Source organism: Hydra viridissima, unplaced genomic scaffold (genome assembly GCF_058129835.1).
Source record: "Hydra viridissima isolate aposymbiotic clone 2 unplaced genomic scaffold, HvirCarnegie_v1 scaffold_5, whole genome shotgun sequence".
NCBI lineage: Eukaryota > Metazoa > Cnidaria > Hydrozoa > Anthoathecata > Hydridae > Hydra > Hydra viridissima.
This window is the reverse complement of record NW_028324304.1, coordinates 6,923,807-6,947,537: the sequence shown is the minus strand read 5'-3', so window position 1 is coordinate 6,947,537 and position 23,731 is coordinate 6,923,807. Positions and strand designations below refer to the sequence as shown.

The window sequence follows — 23,731 nt, the reverse complement described above, 5'->3', positions numbered from 1 at the left end:
TGACTGGGTTTCAATAGAAGTTAATTGAAACGCTATATTTAGCTACTGGTGGAAACGACAGCTAAGTTTAATTAAAGAACTTTTCAAACTTTTGAACTGAAAAAAGTTTGTTACATTTTTGCGTACTGATATTCAATGAGCTTTGATAGTTTATTGCGTTTCGGAAACACAGGTTAATAGAGGGCTGCTTCAAAGGCTTAGCAAATCAACCATTGTAGCTTTTCGCCTGTTTGCAGAAAGATTTACGTAAATTTAAATTGACAGAAAATAGAAGGAAAGAGAAAGATTTTTTACCCAGAGTTTTTTACGCTGGAATTATTTGCATATTATTTTTATAATGGTAGGTGATGATGTGGTTTTTAAGTTACAATAGATATTTCGAGAGAACATGTTTAGACGAAGAAGCTTGGTTGCAGAAGTTCTGCTTATTGTTTTAACAGTGTGCGCGTTGATAAGCGCAAAAAACAACGTAAACCACAGAGCAAAACGCAAACGAAACGTTATACTTTACACGCTAACTAACACAACTGAAAATGGATGGATACCAAATAAAGATAAAAGAAATTATTCTAAAAACATTAATATTTTTGACAAAGTCAATATTAAGACAATAGAGCCTAAAAATTTTACGACGATACAAGGTGACAAAAGTTTACATGAAGGAAGCCACAAGCAAGTAAACAAGTTGAAAATTCCCGGCAGTAAATCTAGTGCTTTGAAAAATATTACTTATAGAAACTTTACCTATAAAAATCAATTTTACAATGATAAACTAACAAAAACTAAAAAGCTAAAAGAGGAATTGAAAAACTCTGGAATTAAAATATTTTACAGGCAGAATCAAGTCGCAAATTTTGCTAATGCAACCAAAACTAAAATCGATAACTATTTAAACAACCGTGGTAAGAGAAAAGCAGATCCCCAGTATTATTTTGCCAGAGAACCGATGTTATCTACTGAGCCGATTGATTTACGTTCGATGCTTCATAGTCAAGATATTCCTATTCAAAACTCTGAAATGCTGTCAGAGAATCCTGCACAACGCAGTAGATTTTCTTCACCTCAAATGCAAGTGTTAGAAAGAAAAAGTTTAAGAGACAGACTTTTAGAAGTACTAAATCGACGAATTCAGGGAGGTACTAACATGCATTATCACCCAAACTTATTGCAAGAAACTTCTGCGTTGATTGAAAAAAACGATGTTCCGATTAATCAAGGAGCTCCAGAGAGAACTATTGAACCTCACAACCAAATAGAAACACCCTACGAACATTTTGATAACAGACTGTTTCAGAAAAAGGAGATATCGCCGAGACCATTGCCCTTCATAAATCCAACATCTTTTACTAATTCAAGGCCGCTACAAGATGACATGGAATTTGGATTAATGCACGATCGATTTTACCATGGCGATAGAGTCCATACTCCTGTTAATAAGTTCTTTCCAGATTTCGGAGTCAATAATTTCTCACCGTTATTAAATAGACAACTATTGGGCGATTCTCCTCGTCTTGAGAACCCAAATTTGCGAGAACAGCTTCCCATTCCACGCGAAGCAATGCCGTTAACAAGAAGTCCAGTTTTTATGCCTCACGAAGACAGAGATTTTATAAATGATGACCCTGGCGTTTCTTTACTTTCAAATAATATTGGAAATCTCGGAGACGAAGTTATGCCTTATGGATCGTTAGGAGAGTCCAAACCTCAGACTTTTATCGGAATGCCTCGAATGCATTCTGATGAAGGTGAAAGTCAAATTTATGGACAGACTGCAAACCAGGTAAATTTTTACCATTAAAAGAAATCTCTTTGCAATATTTAGAAATTAAACTGATTTAACTATATCACTTTAATTTCGTTTTTATAAGGTTAGCTTTTAAGCTACAGAAGATGTTATAAACAAAGTTGAAGTACTTTGCCTAAAACTAATATTCTTAATAAGAGAAACTCAGCGTTCTTCATACATTTTCAACCTAAAATCGCCCAACTTTTTTTGATGTAAGCTATACAGATGATTATATGCAGATTTCAATTCTACGGTCGTTGTTAGAAAATCTCATCTTGATCATTTTCTTTTTTTCCTTTTTTTTTCTTTGGTCGTTTTTGTTTTTGTTCTTTTAGAACTTGGAGTCTATCGCGAAATTACACAAATTTTTATAAAAAATTGCTTCGTATTTTTGCATTGTTCGCATACAGCTGTTTAAACCCTTCCGACTTACTAGTGTGACAATTTTTAACTTAAATATCTTCCGATTCGAAGTATCAGGTTGCAACTAAGTTAAAATTACGATCTTAATGAAGTTGAAGAAGCTCTTTTTTTTAGAATCGGGTAGTGTTTTTGGAAGTTCCGGAGATTTAAATCAGGTTTTTGGAAACCTGATTTAAAATTCCGGATGGAAAATATTTATCTCTTTATAAGAAAGGAAAAGGGTAACGCGGGGCAAATTAGACAATGTATGGATAATTAATGAGCTCTAAAATAATATTTCAGCAAAACTAGTGAGCGACACGATAAAATAATGCTGTTAGTGAATAACAGTTATGATAAGTCTAATAGTGATAATAAGTGTTTTATAGAACCTAAAATACGATTTGGTAGCAAAAGTAAAAAACCTTGTTTTCTTTCTAATCTTTAACGCGAGCAGAAAACTTCAACTCGGCTTCAACTCGGTTAATATTTCAACTCGGCTGCAAATATACAAGTTTTACAAGTTATAAAAGTCATTATGAAAGAAGTTGTTTTTAAAGTGCCTCGCGTTGTTTGTCTCATTTTCAACCATCTACACAACATGAACAGATTATTTCTTGCGACTAAAATTCTCTCGTTCCAAAGTTAATTGAATGATATAAATAGTATTTCGCAGGGAGAATTGGATTGGTTTTACGTAATGCACTAACTTCTTGCAATATCTGAATTAAAGCTTGAAATGAGGGCACCAAATCAATACAGATCAACTAGGGAAAAGTATCTTTCTTACAAAAACTCATAAGTAGTTTTTCAGCACCGTGAACCATACTGATTGTTAAATTTCCACAATAAAAACCATACGCAAATTCGTCTCAAATCACATTGAACTCAAAAAAAGTTTTTTGAGTTCAATGTGATTTGAGACGATACAAACATTCCTTTCGAAAATTCTTTTAGAATAATAGTAACAAAAACAACTCCACACAAATATTAACTTCGTTAAGGTAGTCAAAACCCTTAAAAAAGGAGATAAAACTTCAAGCATTAAAGTGCAGTAAAATTTTCAATTTGGTAAAATCAGAAGTTTTTTTCGAGAATTCATTTTACCGGGTTTTTCAAGAAAAAGAGTATGGTAACCAGCTTCGAGTTTATCTTATTTCTATCTTTTTTTTTTTTTTTTTACAATGTTAAGTTTATAAACAAGTATAATGGCACACGCGCACGTGTATCTTTGCTGCTTTTCTAACTTGAGGCTCAGTAATAAATTATTTTCATTTGACTATCACGGCTGTATTCTTTTCTTATCTAATGTTTCTTAATATCAAAAAGTAAATTTAATTTTTTTTTTTTAAATTAAGGAATCAGCAAGTGATGATTTAGAAGAAATAGTGCCACAAAGTCTTCATGGTCGACACCATGGACGACATGCAAAAAAGACATGGGTGACTGACGTAAATGTGTTCAGCAAAAAAAAGAAAGGCGATGAATTGGACCAATTCTTTCAAGAGGATGATGACCCTATGGATGAGTATGGTAGGTTTTTTAATCTGTGCTGCTAATAATAGAAAATAATTAAAGTCTATGCATATTGGTATATAATAGTGTATTGACAATTATGCGTTATATTTAGTTAATATACAAATGTTTACATACACATGCTAAAATAATTTAGTACAAAAAAAAAAAAAGAAGCATAGTAGGTGGAAAGAGAAAAACAAGTGCATTTATTTTTACTGTATAGACTGGTTTGTGTAATTATTAGAATATTTAAAAGCCTTTTATAAAATATTTCATGATACATAATTCTTAATTTGTTAAGATTGTTTTCTGTTTAGTATGTGCATGTGTTTAACAGTTTCAGATAACATTTTATCCATAGATCCATGTGACATAAAGCCTTGCCATAATGGCGGCATTTGTAAGGTAAATGGTAACATCAATATGGATTATAACTGTATCTGTCCTCGTACATTCAAAGGAGTAAATTGTGAAAGTAAGTGTTGAATCATAACACCAAAATAAACAGTTTTGCTCATTACTAAACTTAGTTTTTATCATCATCATCAGCGTTGTCATCATCATCATTATCATCATCATCATCATCATCATCATCATCATCATCATCATCATCATCATCATCATCATCATCATCAGCAGCAGCAGCAGCAGCAGCAGCAGCATCACCATCATCATCATCATCATCATCATCATCATCATCATCATCATCATCATCATCATCATCATCATCGTCATCATCATCATCATCATCATCATCATCATCTTCATCATCATTATTATTATTATTATTATTATTATTATTATTATTATTATTATTATTATTATTATTATTATTATTATTATTATTATTATTATTATTATTATTACTATTATTACTGTCATTATTTTCATTATTCTTATTATAAAATTAAAAAATAAATTGTAAATGAGCAATTCTGTTGATTGATGGAGTGTTTTGTTTTGTTATACCCAATCATTGTTGTACTTTTTGATACAAATAGACATAACATAAAAGACTTTTCATAGTACACTGTGCATTACAAACTTTCTGTTTAACATCTAATGTTACAATCAGGTGACATAACAGAGGCTTTTAGATCAAAATTGATTTTTTTGATTTATCAGAGATACTATAATGACATATACATCAACATAAGTATGACATAGCATGAAATGATGAATAAAAGTTATTGAATTCAATTTAAAAATGCAATTTAAGAACTTTTCGTTATTCATTCCTTTAAAGTGAATATCACTATTGTCACTCATCATTTTTAAACAAAATCAGACGAGGTTTTTTTTTCCTTTTTTTGTTTTTTGTGAACTTTTTTCGTGTTTTTCTAAAAAGACATGCTCGTTTATTGGATTTGTAAAAGTAATGATTTCTGTGCTCACTTTGAAGCTAGTTATATTAAATTTTTAAAAATTTACCCTTATACGGTTAATAATGAGTATCACTTATTTTTTAAACCTAAAGCTTCTTTTTGAACATTTTACTTTGGGACATAATTTGTAAACAAATCATTCCTAGCGCTAGACAATGGTTCATGCAAATGTTTGACATGTCAACCCTTGTTTTATGTGATTTTTTAGGGAAAGCGTTTCAATAAAAATTTGAAAAAAATTTGAAAATATTTTACTAACCCAAATTATTATCTCAATTGATTAGTTTCAATTAATGTCTTTCTTAAAAAAGTTATTTTCTATGTATTGTAAAAAGTTTTTATGGCACACTAATTTAGTTTTCCTGTAATGTCTATTAAGTCTTTTCCTTAACAATCATAATATTTGGTATTTTGATCTTTTGCTCAAAAAATGAAGTCTAAAATTAACATGCTATTAGAAAAGTAAATAAAATTAATAAAGTATTTAAATAGAGATTAAATATAGATTAGTTAGACTAGAGCATGTTAAAGAGAAATACTTAACAAAGTAGATTACAGAGACATTTGTTAAAACTGCTACAACATAAAATCACAAATACTTGTACTGCTCACTAAAACATGACATATGATACACAACTATGTACAAAACACAAATTTTTTTTTTTTTTTTTTTTTTATTTACTTAAATAAGTAAATTTTATTTTTTTACCAAAACTTTTCTTTCAAAACTAATTAAATTTAAGTGAGATAAAAGTTAATTGATATTTTCATAAAAAGCTGTCATATATCATGTTGTTGCTTGTAATGTCATTACTCATTAATTCATCAAGACATTTTTATAATGCAGTACGCAATCGTTGTCATCCTAACCCATGTGCACATGGTTCAAAGTGCACTCAAACAAAAGAAGGGTTTGAGTGTGCCTGTCCAGCAGGTTTTAAAGGCAAACGCTGTACTGGTAAGTTAAAGAGATTTTTTAAATCAGTTTTCAGAATAGTTACTTAATAAGTTGCATGCTTTTATTTATTTAAATGATTTAGAGAGTGAGAAATTTTACTTTGAGTTTAGAGTCAAAAAGTTTTTAGGAATGATAAATTAAACTTTAAAATATTTTTAATTTCTTGCAGCTATTTAGAATTCTTATTTTACTTGTATTGATTTATATTTTATATATTTTTTCTTTCAGCAAATTAATATAATTCTTTTTATAGGATTTTTCAGTGAATTAACTTAGTTATTTTATAATAAATAAGTTTGAGATAAATTAACACAATATTGGTTAGCCATTTTTTTATTATTTAGTTTTTTGATTTTAAATTTTTTAAATAGAATCAAAAGCTTTTTTACAAAATGTTTATTGTGAGTATTTTTTTAGAGAGGAATTTCTGTCTTCCAAATCCATGTCTTAATGATGGGGTTTGCTCAGAGTCAAATTCAGTTGATAAATATTCTTGTTCTTGCAATGGGAAGTGGTTTGGCAGAACTTGTGATCGTAAGTGTGCTCAATTTTTTAGATTTAGGATATCCTTTTGGATTCATCGTTCATAAGCAGATCTACTCTTAAAATTATTTAAAATGGTTTAGATTTGTGCCTATGCAATGTACACAATCATCATCACTTACTGAAGTACATTTAATTTTGAGACAATATTTGTGTTGTAAGCAAAACAAAGTAACTCTTTAGAATTCAGTAAGGAAAGAAATTCACCCATATTAACAACTGAACATCTTTTGACATTATTTACTCTTATCAGCATCATGCTTGTTTCATCTCTTAGAGCAAAGGTCAGCTTGTTTACCTAATCCTTGTCTAAACCATGCTCAGTGTATTACTGATGGCACTGATGATTTTGAATGCTTGTGCCAAAAAGGGTCAAAAGGAAGACTATGCCAAGGTCTGTTGTATTTTGATGCCATTTTGTAATAATCTAAGCATTCATGCATGTTTCAGTTTAATTTGTGTTATCATTTATGTAATAATTTCAGTTCAAATGTATTTTTTTTTTTACATCAAGTCTCACTTTTTATGAGAAAACACAAAATGTTTTATGCAAAGTATTTTTATGAAAAACAAAATTCTGAATTTTAATTCAGTTATTCATGTTTCTTTGGGGATTTTGAGATATAAGTTATAGTTTGAGTTGTGAGGGAAAATTTCTGGTAAAGCTTTAAAATAGTTATATTTTTAATAACACAAATAGTAACTTGCTGTTATATGGAATAAATCTTTTTTGAACTTTTTAAATAAATAATGAATAGGAATGTTGTTTAACAGTTTATTTAACAGTTAAAATGTTTTCCTTTTTCTTTAGAGAGTGTATCAAGGACAGATTCAAGTTTGGAGAATATGGCCAGTATGCTACATGTTGGAGAAACAAATGAAAATGCTGTTGCAAAAAGCCAAATTTCCTTCCCAAAAGAAAAATTTGGGGTTTCTGAATCAGCCTGTGAGTCATATCCTTGCCTCAATGGTGGAAACTGTATAAATGATGCTGGTCTTGTTCGTGGTTATTGGTGCGAATGCACTAATGAATATAAAGGAATTCACTGTGAAGGTAGCCTTAAGTTTTTTTAAGATTTTTCAGAAATTTTTTTTAAATTTATTTTACCAAATATTGATTATAAATAAACAGGGTGCAGCAGGATTTTACAGGCTAGTTTTTTGGGAGGTTGCAGAAATTAAAATCATCAGAATTTTGTGTTTTTTGTATTTTGTTGATGCCTAAAATTGTAATTTTGACAACAAAGTGAATGAAAATAGTTTAAATAGTTTAAAGTTAGAAGTTTAAAGAACTGGTGTTGAATTTGGTTCATGAAGGTTTACCTAAAAGAGAAGTGATCAGAATATCTAGAGTGTCTAAAAGTACAGTTTATAAGGTAAAAAAGTGTGATAGTGCTCTCAGATTAGAGCAAACGGAAAATCATTTAAATAGCTTTACCCCATTAATAGTTTACTTCTTCTCAGATGAAAAGGTATTTATTGTTGACTGTGTTATCAACAGAAGAATTGATTGATTTACTGTTCAGAAAGGTGACATTACCCCATCTGTGTTCTCTAGAAAGCATCCTTAGTCAGTAATAATGCTAGGCGTTGTTGCTTCAAATGGTGAAAAATGTCTATCCATTTTTAAAGAGGAAGAAAAAGTGAATACAGAGGTTTATATCAGCCTTTTGTAAAAGCATGTGCTACCATAGTTTAAGAAAATCATTCCAGATGGGAAATAAGTGTTCCAACAATTCTCAAAGGTCAATATGGCCAATATTGACCCAAACTTGATTATTCAATATGGAGAATTGTGGAGAGCAAGGTATGCAAAAAGGCCCATTTAAATCTCAGGTCTCTCAAGTCATCCAAAAAGTTTGGAACTCTATGTTAAGGGAATAGCCCACAGTATTTGCCAGGCCTTCCATCCTCATCTAGAGGCTGTTATTGAAAAAAAAAAAGTATATTTATTAGAATTTTGAAATAGTCAAGTTATTTATCTAGAACTTTTCTTTTATAAAAATTACTGTGTAATGATTAATTTTGGTTCTAAAATTTCTTAAGCCTCTATTATTAATAAAAAGTCACTGAATTGCTGTTGCACCCTCTAAATTAAAAGTTTAATAGACAATTTATATGTAATAAAAACTAATGATTTAATAAAAACATGAAGTTTTTTTTTATATGCAAGTTATTTTACAGTGTAAATCTCTTATTATTTAGAACGTAAATGCAAATGTCAAAATGGGGGTTCCTGTATTGGAGAGGGTGTTGAGTTGAAATGCTTATGCAAAGCTGGTTATGGTGGCATCACTTGCCAGGGTACTTAAGTGATTTTCATTATTTCTAGTCTTAAAATTTGAATATTAAAGAGTCTTAAAATAGTTTTTCATGTTACTATGGTAATATGAGTTTTCTTGTAAAGGAGATTTTATAATGCCATGTTTTATTTAACTATATAGTATTATTACATTATTTTAATTCCACTAATAAAAAACTTGTTTTTATTTTTTTTACAAGAACATACACAATGTAATGAAGACACCTGCTTACATGGTGGTATTTGCATAGAACAAATAGGAGGCTTCAAATGCAAGTGTGATAATGGTTACAAAGGACAACGATGTGAAGGTCTGTGGTATTTGGTTTCTTTTTATATAAATGAGTTTTTTAGGTTATTTTATCACAAAATTGTGATGAAGCAATAATAGCTAATACTTTTGCAGAAAGAAAGTTAAGTATAATAAGTAATCATTAATGTTTTAAATATCATAAATCTTTACCTGCATTAAGTACTTTAATCAAATTCTTAGAGTATGATAAATGTAAGCCAAATCCTTGCTTACATGGTGGCAGCTGCTTAGATCTTGGAGATTTCTTCAAATGTGATTGCAAAAAAGGATTTAAAGGAAAACAATGCGAAGGTAAAAAAAAAAAGATATTTACCAATGGTGTACATAATTGTGTGTTCGTGTTTGTGTGTGTGTGTTTGTGTAAGCTAAAAGTTTAGGTTATAAAGATAAATTTATTATAGATATTGACTTTTGCGTACCAAATCCATGTCGAAACAATGGTCAATGTTTTGGTTTTCCTGGAGGCTTCCAGTGTGAGTGTCCTAAAGGTTTTAATGGAAAGACATGTGATCGTAAGTCTTTTTACAAAAAATTTAATTTTATTTACCATATTTAAGTATTTACTTATTTTTTCATCCTACAGTCTTTCTTTTTCTTTTAAAAAACTGTAATTAAAGATAAACCATTAATAAAAAATATTAATAGTTTAAATAACTTAATTACTTACAATATAACTTATAGCATAACTTATAATTTGTTTACTTATGTATGTCCTCTTGTGTTTACTTGGAAATATTTGTTTCGAGATATGATCCATTGTCTGTCAAACCCATGTTCTAATGGTGCTGAATGCAATGAAGTTGGACCAACATTTTCTAAACCTCATGGTTCATTTGTGTGTCAGTGTAAACCAGGGTTTTCAGGCGATTCATGCCAAAGTAAGCTTTTTTCTACTAAACTAGTTTTGAAACCATTTTTGAAAACAAAAAAATACAAGCGCATAAAATTTTACAAAGTGATTAATTACCTTAACTATATAAATAATTACAATAATCATTTCTAGATCAAGATTTTTGTCATTTCTCATCTTGTGTAAATGGAGGAACCTGTACAAATTCTAAAGATGATTTCATATGCAATTGTCCTGAAAAGTTTCATGGGAAAAATTGTGAAAGTGAGGTTTATTTTATGCTTTTTACAAAACTATTATCATTATGTTTATTATTGTAATAATTTCAGTTATTGTTGTAAAACTAGTTCTTACAATATTTATAAAATACGGAGTAAGTTAAACCTTCACAATGGTAACCTTTTTTTAACATGGTAGCTTTAATTTACTGTGATAGCCTTTTTTTTAACATGGTAGCCTTTTTTAGAAAAAAAAAAAATGTCTGAAAACTCTCTTTAATGTATGTATTATTTACTAAATGATATTTTTTTGCAATATTATTTTTTATTGCTACTTTTTATTCAAAACTTGAGCCACTGTTACATAATTAGTTGTTAATCAGCATGAAAATTAAACATGAATTCTGCTGAGAGAAATAGTGGCAAGCAATTCAAGATGCTTAAAAAACCTTATGTTAAAGTTTTTCTTTTATGACAATTAAAAAGAAAACTTGAACTAGAAATAATCTTCTTTAAATATTTTTTATATTTAAGGAATAAGATTGTATGATAATGAGTATAAAACAAGGTTAAATATATATTTAACTCATATTTAGAGGTTAATCAAGATTTGTACAAATTCATGCTTTTAAAATTTTAGAAATGAATTATTGCTTTGATGACCCATGTAAAAATGCTGGAAAATGTATATCTGGAGACGAACATTTTAAATGTGAATGCATGATTGGTTTTAAAGGACATACATGTGAAGGTGGACTTTATTAAGTTTCTTTTTTCTTTTTTTTAATGGTTTAAGTTATTTTAATTAAGTCAAAGCAGCAGAATTATACCAATCATGACAGTTTATTAAATTACTGTTTGCTAAAAAATGCTAATAGTCCAGAGATTTTATTAATTTTAATTATTTTATGTTTGGAGCTTTTGATATGATGTATTTTTTTAAAAATTCAAATTTACAGTTAAGATTGAAGGGAAAATTTAACCAAATTTCTTGATCTGCTATTTTTTCGGTCAAAAAAAACATTTGCTATGAATAACTTTAATTTTGTTAATTAAAATCTATTGAACACACAACATACTATGAGTGCGACTATGAGTGCAGTTGGGATGAGTCTAAAGTAGTAATTAACAAATGAAGTGAAGTAGAAGTTAACCCATGGTAATAAATTTTAGGCCTAAATGGATTTTTAAATATTCAAGTTCATTTAATTTGTATAATACATTTTTACCTCCTTATGTAATAGAGCTTCTTATGGGTTAGATTTAGACCATTTTTCAGCACCACACAATTTCCTTAACTTTTGATTCTGCTTTAGACAGTACAATAATACTAGCCTGTATTTTCTTATCTTAGTGCATGCTTAAATACCATAATATTAGAGGTATCAAATATAAATGTATCCATTAAAGAAAAAGTCTTTAAAACGTGATCTAATTTAATATTACAATGTTATGTTAACAATCTTAGCAACTTTTCTGGTAAAATCAAAAAGTCCATCATCTATAAAAAATATGATAATTACACAGCTATAATAATTCTAAATAGATAATAAATATAAATATAACACTTTAAAAAGAAGGTTGTTTTAATTTTAACTATACAATTAAAAAAAAAGTATACTTTATGGTAATCAAAATAGTTATAAAGCTGTTATAAAAATTGAAATTGTATATTGTTATTATAATGATGCTATTTATTGTATAATAGTTAAGATTTTGTTTAGAAATTGATTTCTGTGAGCCAAACCCATGTCAAAATCAAGGAATTTGCTCATCTTCAAAGTCTGGCTTTGTCTGCCAATGCACTGAAGGTTTTAAAGGAATAACTTGTACAGGTGAAAAATAACCATGAAATAAAATCTTTTAAATTCTTCTTTACTTAAATCCCACTTTGTTCAACTTTTGTATTTTGAAATAATTACATTTGTTATAAAAATTCAAAAATACTTAGATATTTTTTTAAATAAATAGAGAGCAATCCTTGTTATCCCAATCCATGTATCCATGGCAAATGTACTGAATATGGTGGAAGTTATTCATGCAGCTGCACATTGGGTTTTAAGGGATCAATTTGTGGTGGTAAAATATTTTCTAGTAAATTTTTCAAAATAATTTTTAAAAATTCTATAGTGGATTCCAAAACTTAGTGCGTGGATAAAATGTAGAGTTTATTATTTTTATCTGGTTTTTTTAGTTTTTTTTTCTATTTATTGGCCCATTATATACCACCTTATAATTACCAACCCATATACAACACCAGTAACTATAGCTTTTGGATACAATCACTAATTTTATATAGGTTTGAATTTTCTTTATCATATGTAGAAATTGCTCATTGTGACCCAAACCCTTGTTTCCATGGAGGTAGCTGTCAAGAAATCAGTGGTGGGGTGGGCTTTGTGTGTCAATGTGTCAGTGGTTATAAAGGACAAATGTGTCAAAGTAAATATTTTTAGTTCGTAGAATATTGTTATTAGCTTTTTTTTTAATGTAATTTTATAAAATTCTTTATTTCTTTTAAAACAAAAGATGTTTAAATCTTATTATCTTTTTATGTGTAATTCAACTTCGTTACTAGAAAAAGACATGTGTAACCCTAATCCTTGCAGTAATGAGGGAAAATGTAACGATTTATCTGAAGAAATATCAACGACCCCTTTAAGTTTGTTGTTTTCAACTGATGTTTCACAAAGGAATGCAGCTGATGGAATTAAATGCACTTGTTCAGTGGGTTTTATGGGTGACCGATGTACTCGTAAGCATAAGCGTTACTTTTGTTGTTTGATACTGCTGTATGATACTGATTTATCATTTATTATTATTGGTATTATCATTATTATTATTATTATTGGTATTATTATTATTATTATTATTATTATTATTATTATTATTATTATTATTATTATTATTATTATTATTATTATTATTATTATTATTATTATTATCATTATTATTATTATCATTATTATTATTATTATTATTATTATTATTGGTATTATTATTATTATTATTATTATTATTATTATTATTATTATTATTATTATTATTATTATTGTTATTATTATTATTATTACTATTATTATTTTTATTATTATTATTATTATTGTTATTATTATTATTTTTATTATTATTATTATTATTATTATTATTATTATTATTATTATTATTATTATTATTATTATTATTATTGTTGTTGTTGTTATTATTATTATTATTATTATTATTATTATTATTATTATTATTATTATTATTATTATTATTATTGTTGTTGTTATTATTATTATTATTATTATTATTATTATTATTATCATTATTATTATTATTATTATCATTATTATTACTATTATTATTATTATTATCATTATCATTATCATTATTATTGTTAATTATTTATTATTATTTATTATTATTTACTATTACTTATTATTATTTATTATTATTTATTATTATTTATTATTACTTGTTATTAATTATTATCAGTATTATAATTATACAGATACCTATTCATTCACATAATTATTTAAAAAATGCTTATAAACATTTTTTTTTTTTAAGTTGAAAGTTCTTTTTCCAGGCGGTCCTTCTTACATTACTTAATATGAAAATAAATTGAGAAAATTTAAAAATACTTTATTTTTTTTTTTATTAACTCGTTATCTCATCTTTTTTCTAGTTATATCTAGCGACTCTTTATCTCAAAGTAATCTCTGCATTAAGAACTGCGCTGAAAAATATCTTTAAATATTTAATATATTCGTTAATTTTTAATTCGTTAAAGTAAAGTTTTTGTCTTTTGTTTTCTTTTTCACTAAGTTTTACCAATAAAATCTCTGTATTAAATTCTCAGTAAATATTTTGATCGATTGAGAATTTTGCTGGTATACGTTTGTAGCTTAAAAGGTGTATGAGTTTATCAACCCCTGCCAGGTGTGTCGGCACCTCCTGCCGGATATTCCGTGCAGCAAATGCGAAGGTTGTTGTATTTGATTTAAAATATCAGCGGCTTAATCATGCGTGCACAAAATTTGAATATTTCAATTTTAAACGCACTTTCAAACGACTGCTTGTCATATTCGACCTCGTTTGTTATCTTAGGCTTTGAAAAAGTTAAAATTAGCCAGCAGACTTGTTTACTGTTTACCTATTTATTTTATATTCATCCTGGAGAGCTTGTCTTGCGAAATTGAGATTTTGTGAAATACATTTTTAAACAACTATCCAATGTCATTTGAATCCGTAATTTTTTAAGCCGGTATGATATTCCGATATAATTACGTTTTGATGACAGCGGCCATGATTTTTCATTGGGCTATATGCAAAGGTAAAAAAACTTTCATTAGTATTTGAAGGTACGTGGGACTAGTATATCAAAATGTCCGCATCCTTAATAAGTAGCAGTTATTAAAATGTTTGAATTGATTATAATAATCAAATGAAGAATCTTTAAGTTTTACATTTTACACCACCTCCAGTAAAGTCAGAACGCGTATATTTAAAAAAAATCTGATTTTATTGGAGTTCTTATTTTTATTGCTATTTTTAGGCATTATATTTAAAATTAAATTTAATTAGATATTAATTGCTATTGTATCTAAACTTAAATCTTTTGCTACTCAGAAATTAATCCATGCTATCCGAATCCATGCGAACATAACTCGCTGTGCATTGCAGATCGTGGTGCAAACGTCCAATGCAATTGCTCATTGGGTTGGAAAGGAAAACATTGCGAAGGTTTTTTTTTTCTTCTGTCTTACAATTACCTCGAAATTCATGCTGAAAAAATTTATATCGATATGAACACAATTTAAAAAATATTTAGTGGCCGACCTCTGTGCGCCAGACCCTTGTCGATATGGTACTCATTGTCAGCAAACTAGTGGTGAAAGTTACACTTGTTTGAAAAATCTTTGTAGTCCTAATCCTTGTAGCAACGGTGGCCAATGCATTGTAGTTAATGACGAAGCATTCCAATGCGCCTGCCTGAGAGGGTGGAGGGGAAAAACTTGCTCTGGTAAAAAGTTTATGAATAATTTCACAGCGAGCTTATCTTTTAGTAAAGATACTGCAGTTTGACTGAGTTTTGTTACTTTTACTAGATTGACTTACAAAATTGTTTTCTCTTAGAACAAGACGCATGCGTGCCTAACCCGTGCGAAAACGGCGGAGTATGTCACGTCAGCGATGGAGCGCAGTTCTCTTGTGAATGTGTTGATAGCTATATTGGGCCCAAATGCCAAGGTGACAAGGGCTTCATAAAGTCTTGATAAAAATTATTTTTTTAATTATTTTGCATTACTACACTCCATATTATTTTACATTTACAGTTTTGTATTTTACTTGTAGAGCACAAAATTGACGCGCTGCCGACAAAAAAAAGTACGTTAATATTTAAATATAATTACACGGAACCTTTTTTTGTTTGTTTTATAAGTTTGCGCCGATGAAAAGATCAAAATGAAAAAATAATCTATCTGGCATCATCATCAATAAATTCGCTTATTTGTTTGAATTAATTTTTTATCTTCTTTCAATAGATTTTTGCGCGGCATATCCTTGTAAAAACGGAGGTACTTGTCTTGATACAGACGGAGGGTTCACGTGCAGGTGTAACAACGGCTTTTCAGGACCTTTTTGCGAAGGTTCGTTGAAGTTGCACACATGAGATCTTAAGTTTCTAAAACCCTATCTGGTTTCTTACTTTTATTGTTTTTATTATTTTTAACTTTACTATTTTAATTTTTTTAGAGAGTGTGTGTTATGGAGCACCATGCGAGAATAGCGGTACGTGCGTTCCTTATTACGGCATAGCACTTTGTAAATGTACGGATGATTATACTGGAGCGCACTGCTCAGGTATGATAATATAATGCTTATAAATATAATCATTTGTTCTTAATTTAACATTTCCTTTATTTGTTTCGAGTTTTACTGAAATATTACTAATACTTTTAACACATAATTTGTAAATTCTTTTGACGCGATTTTAATCTTTAATATTTTTTATGCAGAAATTAAAAAACTTGGTCCGAAGTTGTTTCATACGACACAACAGCAAGACCAACAACAACCCCACTCGACTGTAACCAAATCTCAGGTGACTAATGTAAGTCCGTCAGCAATGCTATTTCAGCGTGTTGAAGAAATCCTTAATTCTGACAAAGACGTAGATACCCTGCCGAGTTTTACTGAAGGCGAAGGTTCAAAATCTTTGTTAATGGAGAATACTAAACCAAAACATATTACACCCCCAACTCATTCCGCAAATCCCGTAAACAGCCCTACTGAGATTGGAACAATGCCGCCGATTACATTTAGACTACCAGAGACTGTGACGACATTAACTTTTCCGACAACTGCGATGCAACCGGCACCGACATTTTTGGTTCATATCCAGTCTAAAAGTTAGAGAAAATTTAACGTACTTTATAACAAGTCGCTATTTTTTTAATAATCCTTTGTTTACATAAGTTATTGTTTTAAGTTGAAAAAGTTTTCTCATTAATTTATCGTTAAGAGGGAACAACTTTTTCCTGTAAATGAGCATTGATTCTTAATGATGTAGGTCAAAGTTTTGTAGACGTCTGTAATCCGAATATATGTGAGCATGGTGGTACGTGCGTAGTGCGCAGTGACAATCAGCCCGAGTGTATATGCACATCGGAGTTTTCTGGACCTAGATGCGAAGGTAACTAATGAGATGTCGAAAAACATTTGGTTCAAAAAAATAGTTATGTTATCTGTTAGTGTTTATGTTTTATTTTTTTAGACATTGGAATGATGGGCTATTCTTCGGCACCAAAGTTTTTTCCCAATGGTATATGGTTGTTAACTATATATGTTAGTTAAAGAAATTTTTAATGAGAAAATATTCCTAAAGTGAAACATGGCTACTTTTTCTAGATTTCTGATTTAGATGAATGCAACCACTGTGATGCAAATGCAGTATGCACTAATGGTCATTGCATATGTGCAAAGGATTTTGTGGGGGATGGTTTGGAATGTTGGGGTGAGTTTTTGTTTTTCATAAAATAACCTAAAAAATTTAAACTTTCTTTTTTTCCTACTGTTATCTTTTTTTTCTTTTCTTGTTTTGTTAGCATCAACATCTGCCGACAGCGAATGGACCTGTAATCCGAGTCCGTGTCAAAATGGAGGCACGTGCAAAAACGGTCGCTCACATTGTGTGTGCAGGTTGGGTTATGTGGGTGTCTTTTGTGAAAGTAAGCTTTGATAAAGTATGAATTTGTTTTTTTATTGAGGAGACGTATTCATACTGTCTCGGTGCCCTCATAAAAACGATTAAACCTCTAGATCACACTCATATAGGGCTTTTTTTGCTATTACTATTTTATCTTTTAGAATATTGTCCTCCATCCGTCCATTTAAGTTTCGATTCAAAGAAAGACAACTTTGTTCAGGACGAGTCTGGGAACGAGAACAATGCAGTTTTAATGAACGGTGCAGAAGTGGTTTATGAAGGCGGCAAATGTGATTCAGGCGTGTCACTTTCTGGTTTGTGCATTTATTTCTTACAATTTCGATTTTATGTAATTGATGACGTACTAAATTTCATATAAACAATGAGTAGAACTTTAGTCTTTAAAATTTTTTTGGTAGAAAGTTTAAAATTTTAAATTTTTTCTCTTTTTTTTTTAATAAGTTTCTGTTTCTAGGCGGTGATATTTTATTTGACGGTGAGAAGTTTAAAAATAAACCTGTTGATGCTATTACAATGGCGCTGTGGATAAAATTGGACACCACGTTAGGGATCCAATCTGTTTTTGACACAGTCGGAGGAAAGCACTCTACACATCGTGATGGTCAATATCATGTGGAAATTGACAATGGTAAAGTTCGCTGGTTTCACCGTAATGAGTATCACGTGACCATCTTTAGCATCGTTTCTAAACCAGTTATGCAAAGCAGTGTTTGGACTCACATAGGTGGCACCTACAATGCTGCGAAAAGAGAAGCAAAGGTATTAAAAAATGGTCAAGCCTAAATCGAACTATTTCAGTTTTTAAATTTTCCTTTTGATTTTTTTTTGGGTTGTTTGTTTTTAAACGGGTTCTAATTGATTAATCAATGTATACAAAAATACATGACACTTTATTTAGCTTTTAGACTCTTTTTATTTTATATAAAGTATTAGTATTTGAATTATTAGCTTTAATAAAATCGACTGTTTGATCTAGTTGTTTTTAAATGGCGATTTGATTGGTATCGACAGGAACACCTCATTGTTAAAAAATCTATCGCAGGATTGGGAAATTAAAACTGGGATAGGTAAAAAAAAACGTTCTTCTCCTGTTTCTTCTTGGAAATTTTTTCATTTTAAGTGTAACTTAAATTTGCTCTAAAAATGTGTAGGTAAGCATGAGCATCCTTTTGGAAACCGGCTACTTCGAGGAATGATTGACGAGTTTTACATATTTTCATGCGAGTTACCGAGACTTGAAGTACTTGTTTTAATGCACCATTGCAAAATATATTGGAGTAAGCATCCCTATATATATATATATATATATATATATATATATATATATATATATATATATATATATATATATATATATATATATATATATATATATATATATATATATATATATATATATATATATATATATATATATATATATATATATAATGAAAATAGTATTTGTTATTATCTATTATTACTATTATTATTTGTTATTGTTATTTATTATTATTATTTATTATTATTATAACTACTATTTAGCTATTACTAATTTTTCAAACTTTCTGAGTTTAACTTGATTGGTATTTAGAAAATGATGAAAGAAAGAAAAGACCTAACTCAAACCGCCCTCGTCTTACATACCTTTCTACTGGCGATGCAACGATTCATCGTGATAATTATGGATATGTGACAAAAGAATTCACTCCTTCTGTGAAAGTTGAGAGTCCCTCTTTTAAAAATAACCCGGTTTCAGCCGAAGTCACTGTTCCGGCTCAGACTAGATATAATATTCCAACACGGCTTTCAATGGCTTTAAATCCACCACTAGTTAGTGACATTCAAAAATCAGAATACGAAAATATACTGCCTAATGGACCGTCCGCATTGTATAGTGAGATGCGAGAGTTACTTCAAAATGAAGGGCTTCTTGATCAAGAAAAACGCGGAGAAGTCTCAAAGATAAATGAACAAACACTTCTTGACATCGAGAAAAAACTGAACATTAAACTTAAACCCAATATCAAATCTCGCTACAGCCATGCACCTATCATAAGAAACGATAACCATGAACTTCCATTTAGCCCACATGCGTATTTTAACAAGATAGATAACATTGCCGGTGTTTCAAAATCGACCCTTCCCGACAATCCTGACGATTCTAAGGTTAATATTGTCGGACCCACAGCATTCATGTTTAACCATGATATCTCACCACAAAGTGTGGACTTTCAGAGCGAACTAACAAACCAACCTTTCAAATTAGATAGTCAAAATGTGAGACCTGACCCAAGGTGGTTTCAATGGCAAAAAGGACTGGCTATGGTCAGTGGTGGAACATATACTAATACGCATTCTAATACTCTACAAAGAAACGATCCTGGAACAGTTAATGCTAACACACATGTATCTTCTAGCCAAGGTGCAAAAACTGGAACAAAAATCTCTAGCCAGGCACCTGATCAACCGCCTCGACAAGTGGTATCTGATAGCCATCCTTTTTTACAATTAAAACAAATGGTTCCTGGTTCAAATCATGTTTTTCTGCATTCGTTGCCTAATAAACTGAATCAGCAGCAACAAGCAGTTTATAATTCATTTCCTTCTGTTATACAGAGCAATTTTAATCGGCCTCAGCCTCAACAGTTACTTCAAATACCTGAGCAGTTTGCTGCAATGCGTGATCTTATTATGCAGTATCCGCACGGTCCTTGGCAACACCAGCAACAACCTCAGAATCCTATTCATTTTACCCAGCAGAGTCACCAATGGGGATACGGTAACGGCCAAGGAAATGGAAACGGAATTGGAACTCCAAGTGCAAGTGGATCGGGTGGAGGATGGGGAGCAGGAGGCCCTCTAAGTCAAAACATGAATTTACCTGGTTGGTCTGGTAGCGGAGATCCTCCACATTCAGATGATTCTCCTAAAAGAACAATAGATCAGCTACTCCCACCTAACGCACGTGAGTTATGGAATCAATTTGTTGCTGCTACAAAACGACAGTCTCAGTCAACGACTCATGTTTATAATACAAACGTAGCGGATTCTAGCATATCAATGAATACTCAGTCTGTTAATAGCGGGAAGAACGTTAAAGTTCAAGGTCATCAGTATGGGTTCGGTAATGGCAACGGTAATGCGCAGGGTTACGGTAATCCAGGTGGATCAGGTAATGGAGGTGGTTGGGGTGCTGGTGGGCCTACTTATCAAAATACATGGCTACCAGGTCAGCAACGTCCACGACAGACTCCACCACAACAAAAAAGCATGATTCATAGCTCTTCTCTGCAATTAGCAATTGCAAACAGCTTTACAGCTCCTTGGCTATTAAAAAATGCTAAACAAGTGCAAAACGCTGAAAGTATTAATTACGGTGTTCCTAACGCTGTTGTAAACGCTAAAAGATCGCAAATTCCACGCAGGAAAAATTTGCAACAGACGAATGCTAATATTGTAAAACAAAATTCCCCGTACGTGAGTCCTGAAAAAATTGGGGACATAAAAGGAGACTTGCGCACATATCGCGTGTTACCTAGTTACGTTAGCAGTAATCAACTCAAAACCCCTTCAAACGATCAATTACAACATGAAGTACCATTTTTAAAAAGAACTAGCCAACTCGTGCAAAAACAAAAAAAAAATTTAACTCCTAATTCTTCAAATTTTTACCTTTTCCCCAACTCACATGAAGTTCAAAAATTGAGCTATGGGCAAAACAATCCGGCGTCTGGTACGATAAACTTTTACGGGGACTTTTACAACAACCAGCCTGGAGTTCAGCGTGTCAAAGTGCCGATTGCAAAGCCAGATCTGTATTTGAATCTAAAAAGTAATGGAAATTCTTCACTAAATTCTAAATCAGTTATCTCACAATCGTCCCCATTATTTCATAGCTTTGATCCAAACTTCGAAGCGGCTAAAGAGTATATGAGTTCTCACGTTACTCTTGCAAAACTCTCTCCATTCTCAAATTTGCCTATATCAGATTATAGGTATGAACCCTTGCAAGCTTATTTAACGAATTTAAACTTAAAATCAGGTGAAACATCACGTGTATTACCCCTAGCACAAAGCAATGCACGGTCTCGAATAAATAGTTACTCGTCTCTAATCGGTTTAACCGGAGAAAACGTGCCATTAAATGTACAATATAAAAACAAGCAACCTTTGTTGCCGCAGACAATTACTAATCAAGCTTATGGCTTGATTAAAAACGGCAACGATCGACTGGTACAGTCAGACACGGGAGCAAATTTCGTTTCCGTAAACCTTCCACAACTTTCAAATAGCGAAAAGTTGATGATGATGAAAAAAAAGCGCAAGAAGCGCAGCGAAACTTCAAAGAGGTCGGTGAGTTCAATTCGTTAAAACGGAGAAAAAGCAGTTTGTCACCAAAACGCAATCTATGTTGTTATTTGTTGGTACACATGTGCGTATAGATCGTGAATTATTTTCATAAAATTTATACCACCAAAAAAAAATTAAGTGTTAAAGTGTGTAATTGTAGCTGGGTGCCAATGGGCAACTTCTGCGTATTTTGAATTATGACTAATCTGTGTTATTATATTAAAGCCCAAAAAATAAAGTGAGTATAATGTCATAGATGAGAAATTGTTGATGTCACTCAGTTAAATGTTTCAAATATGCTGAAATGTTTGTATGTTTTATGGCTACTATGGTAACCAAACATTTTAAAAGAAAGTTCCTTTCATCGTTACCGTAAAATTTATGATAAATTTTGTACTTATGGACTGCAACAGTCTGCCTTACTATACAGTGTATAGTAAATTTGAAGTGTATATCATGCACTTTAAACTTCCTGAATTAACTTTTAAAGTTGAGAAACGCACGAAACGTCAACACTTAATGTTATTTTTTTATACTGACGTTCTAAACAACAAAACCCGATTGGAATTTGATTGATTTCTTTGGTGTTCACATGTTGCTGTCTAAAATGAATCTTTTTACGCTCTTTTTAAAAGTATATACAACGCATGCAAACACGCACAATAATTACCATTTATTTGTGTAATGTATTTTGTATGATGTCATTATTTATCAGTTTTTTTACTGCCCCCTTTTATGTTGCATGATGCCGACATGTTAAACGTAAATATATTTTTGTAGATCACAAATCGATTTTTTTTCTTCTTGATATCACCAAATACATTTTTCAAATTACGCCCCAAATATCAAAAATACATTTACGCCCCAAATATCAAAAATACATTTACGCCCCAAATATCAAAAAGCATATTACGTGATGTCTCAACCAATTATTTTAATCCATTTTTTGTGCAACGCTTCCAGTCATAGAAAGTATTTATGAAAAGCTTCAAGTTCGTCAAGTTCTAAAAGTAACAAAAAGATGTTTTTCGAAAAGAAGAGTTTTGTGAACAAAAAAGTAAGAGAAACTAAGAACCTAAGCTAATAAATTTCAATTCTGATTGACTTTGAGCAAGTCTAAAATTCACGTAGCTGAAATTACACATAAAGAATTTCAAATTAATGACTTGGTGAAGGAAGAAACTTTATATATTGGTAAACACATTTCTTAAATCTTATTAATAAGTTATATAATGTAATATATATATATATATATATATATATATATATAAAGCATCTTACATTCTAATTTAATTGATTGACTTCCATTTAGAACAAAGGTTATTGTATTTCGTGTTTACTTTTTTTAAGTTTTTTGTATGGCACCTTTTCCATAATACTTACTGCAGCTATTTTTTGACTTAAATCCAATTTTTTTATTATTATTGAGAAATAATAATTTAGTTAAGTAAACTAAGGCTATTAAGAACCTTCATAAAGATAAATTGAAAAAAAAAGACATTTCAAACTATAAATGAAAAGGGGAGGGGCGGAATATGGTTAGATATATTGAAATCTAGATATTTTACTTATTTTTAAGACAAAATTTATGTAGGATATGTCTTAACCTATTTTCATTCTGTATTATGTGTCTTTTCGTATAGGGGAAAGGTGCCTATGATGGCATAGCGCCTATGATGGCATACTGGTCATATTTCCATAAATATTGGTTTTGGTGTATAAGTGATTAGACCAACACGTGTATATTAGTAATTCATTACTTCTGGTAAAAACTCGTCCTTCTGTCGTAAATAATGCTTTTGTAATCAACAAACATAAATTTTTGCATGTGGTGTTGTAGTTTTAATGCTCTCATATATTTAGGATTACGATTTTATTATACATCATACAGAAGTGAAATTTTCA

At 30.2% G+C, this 23,731-nt stretch overlaps 1 protein-coding gene and 1 pseudogene across 10 annotated transcripts; one reads left to right on the top strand and one right to left on the bottom strand.

Annotated features, from left to right (window-relative positions):
• The window catches only part of LOC149888288 (uncharacterized), a 324,912-nt pseudogene that overhangs the window by 192,053 nt on the left and 109,128 nt on the right, over positions 1-23,731 (bottom strand).
• LOC145189489 (uncharacterized) lies at positions 48-22,614 on the top strand. Of its 10 annotated transcripts, none has more exons than XM_090089218.1 (34): positions 48-1,780; positions 3,547-3,721; positions 4,068-4,181; positions 5,939-6,049; positions 6,467-6,583; positions 6,870-6,986; positions 7,404-7,646; positions 8,798-8,896; positions 9,095-9,205; positions 9,388-9,498; positions 9,609-9,719; positions 9,954-10,085; positions 10,211-10,321; positions 10,916-11,026; positions 12,000-12,110; positions 12,247-12,354; positions 12,601-12,717; positions 12,854-13,030; positions 14,893-15,006; positions 15,095-15,286; positions 15,400-15,513; positions 15,619-15,651; positions 15,810-15,914; positions 16,021-16,128; positions 16,284-16,676; positions 16,838-16,960; positions 17,042-17,089; positions 17,189-17,281; positions 17,373-17,495; positions 17,635-17,787; positions 17,949-18,253; positions 18,471-18,561; positions 18,646-18,771; positions 19,068-22,614. In XM_090089218.1, the coding sequence occupies exons 1-34, from the start codon at positions 389-391 to the stop codon at positions 21,845-21,847; spliced, it is 8,469 nt and encodes a 2,822-aa protein (XP_089945344.1). In that variant the 5' UTR covers positions 48-388; the 3' UTR covers positions 21,848-22,614. The 10 variants fall into 10 exon arrangements, with proteins under 10 accessions (XP_089945344.1, XP_089945346.1, XP_089945345.1 ...); XM_090089225.1 differs by lacking the exon at positions 48-1,780 and adding an exon at positions 3,361-3,445; XM_090089220.1 differs by lacking the exon at positions 4,068-4,181.

Coding starts and splice junctions, on each gene's coding strand:
- LOC145189489 (XM_090089218.1), top strand. CDS start 389: ATGTTTAGACGAAGAAGCTTGGTTGCAGAAGTTCTGCTTATTGTTTTA. Junction 3,722..4,067: donor TGACCCTATGGATGAGTATG/GTAGGTTTTTTA, acceptor TTTTATCCATAG/ATCCATGTGACATAAAGCCT. Junction 16,129..16,283: donor TACTGGAGCGCACTGCTCAG/GTATGATAATAT, acceptor TTTTTTATGCAG/AAATTAAAAAACTTGGTCCG.